The 13,363-nt window shown below is 39.2% G+C and overlaps 1 protein-coding gene across 1 annotated transcript in view; it reads left to right on the top strand.

Annotated features, from left to right (window-relative positions):
• LOC109465146 (melatonin receptor type 1C-like) overlaps positions 1–13,363 on the top strand; it is a 22,537-nt gene that overhangs the window by 8,278 nt on the left and 896 nt on the right. Inside the window, exons 2-5 of the mRNA XM_019762295.1 lie at positions 3,563–3,723; positions 8,163–8,345; positions 8,632–8,766; positions 12,194–12,292. Of these exons, the coding sequence (XP_019617854.1) occupies positions 3,563–3,723; positions 8,163–8,345; positions 8,632–8,766; positions 12,194–12,292 (578 nt within the window). The remainder of the gene's footprint in view (positions 1–3,562; positions 3,724–8,162; positions 8,346–8,631; positions 8,767–12,193; positions 12,293–13,363) is intronic.

The raw sequence follows: 13,363 nt of genomic DNA, 5'->3' as shown, positions 1-13,363 counted from the left end.
AGGCTCAAAGGTCCACTTTTTGGTCCACTTTTTATGTAAAGCTTCACTTTTTGGTCCACTTTTTATGTAAAGCTCCACTTTTTGGTCCACTTTTTATGTAAAAGATTTTTCTTGAAAAGACTAATCGTAGAAAAACTACTCCCTTTATCATTGAATAAAAAGTTATCTCTGATTTTTTTCTTGGAAATCCTCTCAAAAACGCACGAAATACCATTTTAGAAGGTTCATTTTTCTAAATTTTCAGGGGGAGCATGCCCCCAGACCCTCCTAGGAACCTTGAGCCTACGGCACTCGAGGTCCCCTCAAGCAGTGGGAAGAACCCCCCCATTCAAAATTCTGGCTACGGGCATGTGGTGAGGCAAATGCAGCCGCACAATACACCAGGCGAATACAAGTAACACAACAGTCTGACGAATGACGCTACATACAGAGGTTAATCGATGTTTGTTGAAGCGTTGGGTGATGCTTTTAGAAGGTGACGAACATGTTGACACTTGAAACTTGTCATAGCAACAGAGAGCACGAAGCAGTTTTTGTGGACCAAAAAGACATACCAAAGGTATTATGCAAAACTAGAGTTCGGCGATATCATACCTCCATGACATATTAAGTACATGACCATCTGTGAATGGCTTACATTTACAACCTTGCTCATTAACAAAATGTTCATGCAAATTATTTAAATGGCCCCTACCTAGTAACATGCAACACACTGGTGAAATCCGTATCATTTGACATAGACAAGGTACATGTATGACATTGTTGGTTATATGCAAGCACGACCTCTATTAAACATACATTTGCCAATTGAAAAAATGTTAACCGTCCAAACTGACTAAATATACATTTTTCACTGCGATTATGCAAATTTATAAGAGTTCCATTTGCATATGTTATATCAGTTGATCATATTCTCCACCCAATGACAGAGATAAGGCCATTCTAGCCTTTCCCCATAAGTTATGCAAATGAGGTCCTGATTTGAATAAATTATGTTCTGTGATGTTCACCTTCATTCAACTTCCAATTATGGCAAGTATTATATTCCCAGCAGTAACCACAATAAAATTGTAGCAATTTCACATGAATTATGCAAATTAGGTCTTCATTTACATAATTGATATCTGCCAATGACATTCATCGTTGTCAATTATATATGTCACACATTTCATAGCCCTACTATCGAACACAGCAGATCTATTGAATTTCTTTGTTAATTATGCAAATTAGATACTGATTTGCATAATCATAATTTGATTATGCCAAGCATCACGTAAACAAAAATGATGACGATCCATCAACCGGTTTCTTAGTTATCCTATCTCGAAATTTTTTAACAACCCGTCCTGCAGTTTAATAAAAAGCTGCTAGGGGGCCCAAATTCACATGACTTCTCCCCATGCAAGAGCTACCTACCAACGAAAAATTATGAGCCTAGCATGTCCAGGTCGCGAGATAGCAAACCCGAAAATTGCGCTGCAGTACCAAGAAAAGCCACTAGGGGGCCAAAAATCTAATCATTTCCAGTTTTCGTCACACCCTACCGACGCTCCATGTATGAAACCAATCCACCCAGCCGTTTTGGAGTTTTCTTGTCGACGAACAGACAGAATGAAAACCGCAACTGAAAATATAACCTCCACGTTATGGACGTAACAATCAGCGTACATTTTTTACCAATCACATTCAATATATTCAAACTATGAACACAATGTAAAAAAACAGCATAAGTCTTTTCTGCATCATAAAATAACATTCAAACACTCAACTGTTGCCATGGCAACAGTGACATAAGCAGAAAGCATGAAGCAATTTCTGTGGACCAAATAGAAATACCAAAGATAGAATGCAAAACAATGTTGTAGTAACCAAATTCAAAATATTTAGATTATGAAAAGAATAACGAAAACAACATCATTGTGTACAGCATTCGAATTGACACATTATGATCGTACCACAATTTACAAAATGTAGTATAAATTCCTTGGAACACAGGATAAGCTCCAGAGTACATTGTTCTAACATTGTTACGACCTACTAAAGGTCACATGTACATCCTTTTGTTAGTAACGTCTTGTTGGGATTTACCAGCCACATGTGATGTGCTAACGACAAACCTGGGATTTCTCGCTAAGTGTGTGATGTTTTCCCGACAGTAGTGAGGCAACGATTGGGATTTACTCTAAAGCTGCACAGAACGAATGAAGGGCTTGGAGGAAAATCGGCAAATTAATGTTAAATAAATTCTCCTTTAATAAAAGACTAGCCACTGTACACCCTAGGGGGGTTATCAATCGGATGATTGGCCCTCCAGGGGGCCAGACGCGGGATTTAGTCAGGCTACGTTTTGTACCTGTGTGTATCTGGCAAAGCCTGGTAATCAATCATTCGCTTGTACAGCTTAAGCAATGAAACAACAGCAACAAGAAATATATACATTTCAGTAATCAGGAAGAGAAATAGACTGTGCATAATGGATAATTGGTTTCAAAATATCACAGAATGAAAAGACATGAATCTAATGAATCGATACAAGAAGATTGGATTTGAACTAAAAACTTCACTGCTAAAATATATGGGACCATGTTTTCCAAAATACATGTAGGTTTTTACATGGTTATGTTTTCCATAGCGCATGTATGTGTGAAAGTGTGTGTGTGTGTGTGTGTGTAAGTGTGTGTGTGTGTGTGTGTTTGTGTATAAGAAGCTTTGAATGAATTGTTATGAAACTTCGTGAGTGGGTATGTCTTGATGAGACCTAGAAATGATAAGATTTTCGGAACCCTGGCGGCTTTCCTAGGTACTCAGCAGAACGTCTGGTTTTGATATCTCATGAAAGGCTAGGGTCACGAATTTTGGATGGTAGATAGCTCTTGGGACAGGGAAGAAATGGCCCCTAGCAGCTTGTTCTGGAACTGCAGGGCAGTTTGCTAAAAAAAAATCTTTGAGGGAGGATAACTCAAGAACCGACATGCGGATTGTCATGGTTTTTGGTAGGTATCTTAAGTGATGCTTGACATAATTAAATGATAATTATGCAAATCAGGAGCTAATTTGCATCATCTATGAGGAATTTCTATAAATATGCTGTATTCCATATGGCCTATGGAACATTGTGACATATGTAATTGAGAATGAAAGGAACATTTGAATATATAGATTATGTAAATGAAGAGAGACCTAATAATGGGGAAGAGTGACCTAATACTTAAATGGGGAAATTGCTATAATTTCATAGAGGTAACTGCCAGCCAGTTCATACTTTCCGCACTTGAAAGTTAAAGCGAAAATCAACAAACATGATTTATTCAAATCATAACCTAATTTGCATAATTGATGAGGAAGTGCTAGAATAGCCTTCTCTGTTAAGATAATACTGTCATTGGATGAGGAATATGACCCTCTGATATAATCCATATTGGAAATAAAATGAGGATCTTCAATCTTCAAATCAATTTTCATAATCAATGAGAAAATGTATCATTTCGTCAGTCGGAATGGTTAACATGATTTGGCGAAGGTATGAGATCGTGGAACTCTTGTTTTTTTTTACCTTTTTTAGGGATCCACAGGGATCAGTATTTACTGGATCATCCGGTCCAGTGTGAGGTGGTGGGCTCCATCTGCGTCATCACGTGTTCCGTTTCCTTAGCAACAGTGGCGACCATCAGTTTCAACAGATTCCTGTTTGTGTGCTACAACCCGCTTCACGACAGGGTTTGTATTACCTCTTGTCACCAAAAAAATTCATAATAAGTTGGTAGATGATATCATGCTCATCATCTCACAACAGGCTCACCGCTTATATAGAACATATAGAACTTTATTGCACGACAATTGCACATGGTACAATGTATAGCAAACTACATAAAGAGAGTAACAACAATAAAATAAGTGTATTGAACAAGACCTAATGTCGAATAAACCTAACAAATCTATATCATAATTATTCAAACAATAAGGGATAGCAGAAGTCTTTGATGAAGTGGACTAATCAAAAGTTTCGGAATTTTTTCTATTAACAAAGCATTCCTTTATATATCTACCTATTTTTGCGTTGTGGGGACCATTACATGTAAAGATATATTCAAATCTGTCTCTAACATCGAGACTTTTGAAATCTATTGTACTTGATTCGAGAAATGTAAATAGCTTGTTACGTATATAAAGGCAAACATCGCGTTATTTCCTGCGCAAAAGCTAACATAGTGAATCTGTGCAATTACACGCTTTCTGTTGCTGCATGAACAAAATTTTAGGAGTTATTGGTTTTCTTAAGAAATATCTTAAATAGAAAAGTATTGCAAACCAAATGCATAATGTTTATCTTCACATGGTCTAGCCTAAGAAACTGCTCTGTTTATTCTAACTCAAGCACATTCATCATTATGCTTATACCGCGACAACCACCTCCAGCTCTGTAACTTAATGTACCCCAACACCACCATGGTAACAGACGTCTGGTCCAGGTCATTGGCCTTACATGTATGTGTTTGGAGAAGAAGAAGAAACAAAGTAAACATAATAAACGGTTGTTTTGCTCTCTGGCCATGTGGATTGCCCAAGCGCAAGGCGGGTTTTGAAAAAAAACCCTCAAAGTCTACAGTTCGAAGTTGTCTAACAAAAAGACGTGGTCTCTATAAAATCATGTTGATTGCCCAATCAACATGGTTGATTTGGTGGTGGGCCGAGTTGACCAGGGCGGTGGGCCGTGTTGACCAAATTTGCTATAGGCCGAGTTGGTAATGGTCCGAGTCGTCCTGATTCCGCTCTCTGGCATCCCCGGTGCTACATGTATATCGTTCTGTATTCCACAGAAGAGAGTGGAAGCTTTTAGAAGTTTTGTGAATTCATTAGCGGAATCTAGGCAGAAATGGTCCTGAAGAGAGCCTGATGAAAGCACTAATCGTTAATGGCTTCCTCCGGTGAATTAGCTGTTGATTACAAGTTAGAGCTGCCGGGCGTCAATAGATAACACATGCGGCCCCGGATGGAGGACCTCTCCGAATAATCCTCAACCTTGAAAATCACCATGGTAACTCTGGTGGAAGGACACTGCAATCCTGGCGATGGCAACTGATGGAGGACCTCTACGAATAATCTTGAGCCTTAAACGGAATATAAATTCACAACTAGACTTCGGCGATCTCATACCTCCATGGCATGTTTAGTGCTTTCGTAAATCTTATGCATGGTGATGACCACCTGTAAATGGCTTACATTTACAATCCTGCTCATTTGCAAAATTTAGATTATACAAATAAGGCCCTGACTTAAAGGGAAGTCAATAGGTGGCCCAAAATCTAATCATTTCCAGTTTTTGCCACACCCTACCAACACACCAAGTATGAAACCAATCCATCCAGCCGTCCTTGAGTTATCTTGTTGACCAACAGACAGACGGACAGACAGACAGACGGACAGACAGATAAATGCAACTGAAAATATAACCTCCATGACATGTAATGGAAGTAATAATCACCCAGGTAACTCTGGTGGAAGGACCATTACAATCCCCGGTACTAATGGATTTATACGAGTTGGGATGGGATATTTTTTACTTTAAAGAGTGAGTCAGACGTGCAATTAATCATTTACACAATCTGTGAGAGCAGGAACCCATAGCAAATATTTTTGGCCAGAGCTAGAATCATCATATATGCCATTTAAATTACACGTGTACAATTGCGACTTAATGCTTTTTAAAATTAAGCGGATAACACCCATTGCTGTATTTTAGCTGCCAATATTCTAGAAGCATGTGTTTGATGCAACCATGGCCTCGACCGTCAAGAAAAAGATTGGATATGGTGAAGACTTAAAAGTCTAGAGGTGCTGGTAAGCTGCTTAGCTCTATGGCCGGAGAACATATGTGGAGTTACTTAAATTTGCCATATGGATCAAATCCTAGCCTCCACAAGGCTTTCCTACGAGGTATGGATCGTAGAATTCGACAAAAAGGGAAATAATTGGCCAGGAGAGTCAACCATATGGACGATGCGCGGGCAATAAAACTCATTCGGCAAAATCTTACTGTTTTTGAACTCGCGTTCTTAGACTGGTGGGACTAATCAAATCCCGTAGATCTAGGGATTGGTGATCCGAACCTCCCTGTACGATATAATACTTGTTTATTGTTTGAATACACACATAGAGAACAATAATCAACTACAATATCAACGCCAGAAGCGTATTGGACTTAATCACTATTACATAGAATACAGATAGGGCACTAATGTTACAATCATTGACATTAAATCATATTTTTGCCCTAGAACAATTGTAGACAGGAACTTGTTATTACCGAGTACAGCTATTAGGAGTATCGTCACTGCATATCCCAAAGCTTCTGAAGAAAATAAACAATGTGGTTAAAATGTCATTTCGGATGGTGACGTTAAGCCGATGACGCACCTATGTAGGAGACCCTTTGTCGTCAGCGGAATAGGCGTCCTTGGCTGTATCAAAGCTAGGCGTAGCAAAGGCTTAAAAGCATTTAGTCAAGCATTGCGGATCGAATTCTACCGAAAGGTACAGGCCTAAAGGAGCCTCTTACAATAATAATCTCTCAATCTTTGCTCAAACCATTAGCACTTACAGAAACGTGTACACATGACTTCGTCCTTCACCTAAAGCACGACAACGGCCGCTATCAACCATGGCAGTATATCATTGGTGGTAACAATACTTACTGGCAGCCATATGGACCTATCAGCTCAAGATTAGATGAGACCTACACAACGCGTCTGCGCAGGACACAACTGAAAACATGTTCTCTCAAAACAATTTATGGAAGTCTCCCACGGTCGTCGAGTAAAATTTACTGGGCATTGCTGTCGAGCTAAGCAACAAATAGTTTCATACCTGCCCTTACGAACACCAAGTGACAGAGTGCGTTGCAGAAGTTAGAATAGAGACACGGGTATTGAACGAATGAATGAATGAATGAAACTTTATTTTCGTGCCGTGCGCTTTCCCGCGCCCAGCCCGTGTGGGCTTATACGACACCGTTTTAATAAATTATACATAAACAAAAGAGAATCAAAGGTACAGATAACAGAATCCAAACAAAATCTGAACACAAATAAAGGTAGGCTATATACATAACAGATCGTAAATTCAAATAAACAAATATGTACAACAATGAACCAAGATCTCACAAAATAAATACAAGTACATAAGGTAAATCAAACATGATAAGAGAAAACAAACGTGCAGAAGTAACAAAAAGTAGAAACTGTTGATGTGTTATGAATACAGGTGTTTTGTTAATTTCGAAAAAGCAATGCTTGATATGGCTATATGTAGAATGAAGTGTACTAGCGTGGTCGCAGCTGATATTTGGGGACCGGTGATGATGATGATATTCACTGACGTGGCAGCCTCTAAAATGTTAATACATGTAGGCATCAATATGGTGAATATCGTTCATCACAAACGTAATTGAATTACAAAGGTAACATTTGCAAGGCAAATGCATAATGTTTACCCTGACACTGCCAAGCAACAGAGTACTGCTCTGTTTATTCTATTACACAAACACATTCATATATTTGGTGTCCAGTGGAACAGAATAATAAGAAATAGAGCAAAACAGAATGTTTCCTTCTGCAAAGGTATAAGTTAGTTTAAGTCCTCCCTGTAACCATTAACACGGTCGCATATGGTGGCGCCCATCTCCGCCCATAGCCCTTGGGCCACACTGTTATACAATCACTGCAGCAAGGGCTAGTAGTGGTTAACTCCCCTACTCTTTCTCAAATACTATGTGGTAAGCAGTGAAAGCAGTATCTACCATTTAAAAAGCCTTTGGTATGACTCGGCCGGGGATCGAACTCACGACCAACCGAATGCAAGGCGAGCACTCTACCCACTTGGCCATCTCACCGGTCAAACGTAGAAGGCTTATTTTTTTATTAGCATGACTATTGATTTAACCTAACATCCGTGTCCATAATATCACCAGGGTCCATAATATCACCACCTTGAGAAATAGTGTGCTTTAAGATATTTTTACTGCAACATACTTTCGGTATTCACTCCTGCACACCCCAAATGTACATATACCTAGGGTATGTTGCAGTAAAAATATCTTTAAGCACACTTTTTCTCAAGGTGGTGAATATTATGGACTATGGTGATATTATGGACACAGATGTTACATATATTTGTTCAACCAGATCTTCACTAAAAAGCGTTGCGGAGTGATGGTGCTCTGTCTGTGGCTGTACGGAGGTGTGGTGGACCTCCCGCTTCACTTCGGCTGGGGTAGTCATGGATACGACCTGAAGACAATGGGCTGCACATACGACCGGACACACACATACGGATACACGCTATACCTGGTAGGTGTACATTAGCTAACAGCTGTAAAAGATAAAAGTTATATGAAGGTATGTTCCAGAAACATGTATATAACCATCAGGTAAAACCGACCTTACTCAAAAGGGACTGGGGTTTGACGTCACGTGTCCGAATGGTCATTTAAGTTAGTCAATGACCATTAGTTACAGTAGTTTTAATTAGGCATTCATATTAAAAATGCTGCATGCATGCAGAAAAGTTGAAAATTCTGTTAATTTCTTTGCGTTGAAAGTAAAGGTATTTTTACGCATTTTCTTGTTTCCTCAGATCGTGATGATTGTCATCCTCCCCCTGTTGACAGTGGCCTACTCCTACACCAACGTCTACATGTTTGTGCGCCATTCGCGCAAGCGCCTTGCAGGTGCCCTGAACGAGGCAAAGGTGAAACAGGATGACCTCAAAGTACGCCGCCATTTTGAATTAGTTCTCTACAGTAGAAAAAAAGCATCATACTGGTCTTTTAAAGTTTAAAAGTCTCTCCATAAAGCTAAGAAACAACCTCTTGGAGTCAATTTCTAAACTTTAATGTTGTTGAGGAGAGATGGCCCTGCTTTTGGGTTCTGTATAATGTTTTAATTTTCCACAAATAACCGCATGTCAAGCTTAACGCCGTCTAGTCTAAACGCTTATGTACGAGGATATTCGCTGAGACTTGATGTCGGGTTTTTATCGGATTCATCCCACCATTGCTGAATTCCGTAAGCCCGTCACTTGCTTGGCTTGCCAGACGTCATAAATAAGAGGTCCCAGGCTTGAAATCTTGCCGCCAGCATAAATGGAGTCTTCAGGGACTGTTTCCCGGGTCAACGACCTCATACTAACAAGAAAATTCCCTCATAATCCTGGCCAATTATTCTGAATTCGCCTGTTCTTACACCAGACAAATTTGTTCTATCCAACCTGCAGAAACTATACTTCAAAAATTTCTTGAAAATACCATTTTAGGACTGAGCTTCGTGTATGCTATCATTAAGAATTATGATCAGGAATAATTATGAAATAGGAAACAATATAAAGTCTCGTAGTTGGATTCTTCAGTGACTTTTCCTGCTGTTCAATATTACACTGATTAACGTCCTGTACTAGACTAGACTAAGGCTAAAGGTGACAGAGAAGTCCGTACGATTGGACACAACTAGGATAGAAAATCCTGACTAACAAAATGTGACAAATGTCAGGGAGGAGTCGGCCTGAGACAAAATGATTTAATGAGCTTCAGTAAGCTATAGCACCCAACAAGCAGAGGTGTAGATATAATGATATAAAATAATACCCGACAGTGTATGTTCATGATCTTGCCTAGATATATGTATATATAAAACGAAATCACAGAATAAACCCAATGATAAGCGTCACAACTGCTGATAAAGCTTTTTGAAGCATTTAAAAATGCTTCAGAGATATTTGCTTTACTCCAGATTATAACTGGCAAGATGAAAAATAAATCTGCTAGGAGGATTGGGCCAATGAATTATTCAAGAGAATTATTTGACAAAATCTTTACAATAGAAACTTCTTCGATGGGTAGTTATATTTAATTATTATAACAAATATTCTGAATTAATTGTTATAAACCTCTGGTGAACTCCGTTCTGTCAGCTGCAGGAGGACCGGTCTTCGTGATGTAATGTAAAACCTTAAGGCTTATAGAAAAATCTATAGTATTTCTTTCTTCTTCTTGGAAGCGAAGTTCCTTGATCCCCTCGCTATAGAAATCTCAAGGAGGATTCCGCGAATATCTTTCAAAATCAATATCGATACATCTTGTCGGTCAATCTTGTTATGTGATTTAAAGTAAAACTAAAAAATGATATCTCTGACTCAGGAAGAAGCCTGGGTACAATCTTCTGTAGCTCCCGCTGGGTCTACCTTGTCGCCTGCTTCCATGGAAGCAAAAGGAAAGGGAAAAGGAAAAGCCAATGGTAACTATGGAGGATGTTACCCAGGCTAGAAGAGGGGCGCAGCTGAGAAGATGATAAACTGAAGTCGACGTTTCCACAAGGGATTTCTAGTTTCAGACGGGTTGACTTTTGGTGGGGACCCTGCTTTCCCTTAATCGATAGATATGGACAGAATTAGGGCATCATTTCATCAAAAACATGGTTGAAAGCAATCAGGGATTTAGAGTTGATGAACGATGGTTGCAACCTGAATTTGTATTTACAACGAGTGAGGGAGGACAGGTCTTCAGGGATCTGTGACCTGATTACTACAGAACTGTTGCTGTTTGTCTGAAATCAAAGCTCGTTTCATGTAAAAGGTCAATTTGAAACTGTATTCAGGAATTAAGAAAAGGGGCTTCTAGCAAAACTATTTCCTGTTGGAAACAAATTACGCGACCGTGTTGAAATTGGAACTGCGATTAATTGCAATTGCACGAACCACATATCAAATAGGTATACGGTCAGCCTGGGCGCCATTGTCGCTGGCTTAGTATACGGTAGCTTTTACAGCATATCTATATATCTATGTATTTACTGTTTTATATTTGCAGTATCGTATAAATGGAGTCTTTTAAAAGGAGTAACTAATAGTTTTTCTTCATGTAGTTTTAGGGGAATTGTTCACGCTACAGATAACTAGAATTCCTGTGCGTCCCGTTCAGCACGAATTCCGTTCCGTTCAGCAGAATTATACAGCAATGAGTTCCACGATCTCATACCTTCGCCAAATGAGGTTAATCGACTGACAGATTAAAGGTTATTCCTCCTGATTGTGCAAATAGAATCCTCATTTGCATGAATTATATCAGTTGGACATATTCTCCACCAAAAGACAGCCTTATCTTAAGAAAGAAAGTCGTTCTATCATTTTCTCATAAATTATGCAAATGAGGTCATTATTTGAATAAGTTATGTTAATGATGTTCACATTCACTTAACTTTTAAATACGCCAAGTGTGAAATTCCAGGCAGTTACCATTATGGAAATAATCTCTGAAAGCATAAACTTCTTGGCGAAGGTAATTATGCAACCGGTATGCATCGATCTATATGGACCCTTAAGCTTAAAGCTGTCTACATAGGCATTTCTTCTATGCTATGCTTCGGTGAGTTTTTGGTAGCTCAAAGTATTCAGAGAAAACGTCCTGCATGGTTTGCATCAAATGTAAAATACGTCTTCACCAATATTTTCCTGGAGGAGTTTTAATGATCGTATTTCTTAGGTATACCTGTGAGACCTAATTATTACCGTGGACTGTTTTCTGAGACTGATTGTCCGTAATTCTATCGCTACCATCATCGAGAGCTGCCATCCAACATTCGTGACCCTGGCATGTTCAGACCATGAGATATCAAAGCCGGAAATTCTGCTGCAGTACCATAACAAGCCTCACATCTTATCATTTGTGAGGCATCATCAAAACCTACGCAATAACAAAGTTTCATGACAACTCATCCAGAGCCTCTTGACTTATCGTGCTAGACCACATACATATACACACACACACATACATACATACATACACACACACACACACACACACACACACACACACACATACACACACACACACACACACACACACATACACACACACACACACACACACACACATACACACACACACACACACACACACACACACACACACACACATACACACACACATACACACACACACACACATTCAAATGCAAACGAGACCTAAAACATAACCTTCAAGCGAAGACAATAATTTCATCAAGTTGCAATTGGTCAGTCATTGGAAGTCGATTTTGAAAAGAGTACTTTGCTATTTAGGAAGCACATATTTCTCTATATCATCTGTAATAATAGAACGATTTTGATCTGAGTATCTGATACTGCGAAAATCTCTCATACCCAGCTTATCAAGACCCTGGTGATCATGTGCGTGAGTTTTTTCATCTGCTGGTCCCCCTACGCCATAGTGGTACTGGCCGACTTCAAGGACAACTGGCCCCAGGTGGGTAAACCTGCACTTCGTACCAAATGCGCTAGGAGGACATTTTACAGTATACTCTGTGATTGGCTTATAAATGGTGATTTCTAGCTGCTCTCTTTGCTGAAACAAAACATCTATCTAGTTTCAGATAACAATATTGTTATGTAAAATGTGCAAAGGTTTGGGTTCTTTTTTCGTATTACCTATTCTCATCTATTTGCATAAAAGCTTCCATGTACGATAAACGTCCATCAACAAATAACACAGATATTTCTATTCTGAAAGGCACGAAATATATTTTTATGAACTAATGGACATAACTATATTTATATAAAATCGCATGCGTGCGCGCACACACACGCACACACCTATATTTATATATCTAAATGTTTAATCGTATATTGTATATGCATTGTATAATCGTATATGATTAGCACCACTCAATTGTGACATTACTTCAAAGACTTATGCTAGCCCTTTTTATTTTGATAATCATAATGTTATGTTTTATTCTATGCCTCTTGTTTGTATTGCATGGCAGATGTTGTCGTGAATTTCACCGTTTACAATTAGGCCACACCGAAGTTAATTTTATGGATGACGCACGCATTGAATTTCGCCTGTTCTCAAAAAAAAAAAGATCACGTCCTCCAAGGCTCTCGCCTGACTCTAGGCCTAGGTAGTCCATGCATATGGCAATTAGCGACAGTACGGATCCGGTGGGAACTCTGGAGGATGGCACCCAGGCTACCGAAGCTCCACAACTCAAGATCTTAGCTAGTACATACGTACAGTGCGGCACTGCCGATTCATAAATTCCGCAAAAATCAGTATGTGCCTGCGTGTCGTATACGTCGCTATGTACTGTCGCAAATTCACAATACCAGCTTTGTATTCCTGTGGTTCTAAGTAGCATTTTTATTTTTGGCCGGAATTTTATTTTATTCGCCCGCGCGCACTAGTTTTGGGGTCTTCAGAGGATGGCATCCATAGAATTAAGACGGCGTGGCCTTATTGTACAATTAAGTTCTCTCCCTTTCTTCCAAATAATCAATACATGGGCGACATATTCCTAATTTTAATAACTTTTTT

The sequence above is a fragment of the Branchiostoma belcheri genome, unplaced genomic scaffold (assembly GCF_001625305.1).
Source record: "Branchiostoma belcheri isolate BF01 breed outbred unplaced genomic scaffold, Haploidv18h27 scaffold149, whole genome shotgun sequence".
NCBI lineage: Eukaryota > Metazoa > Chordata > Leptocardii > Amphioxiformes > Branchiostomatidae > Branchiostoma > Branchiostoma belcheri.
The sequence above is the reverse complement of the archived record's forward strand: the minus strand, read 5'-3'. Positions and strand labels throughout refer to the sequence as shown.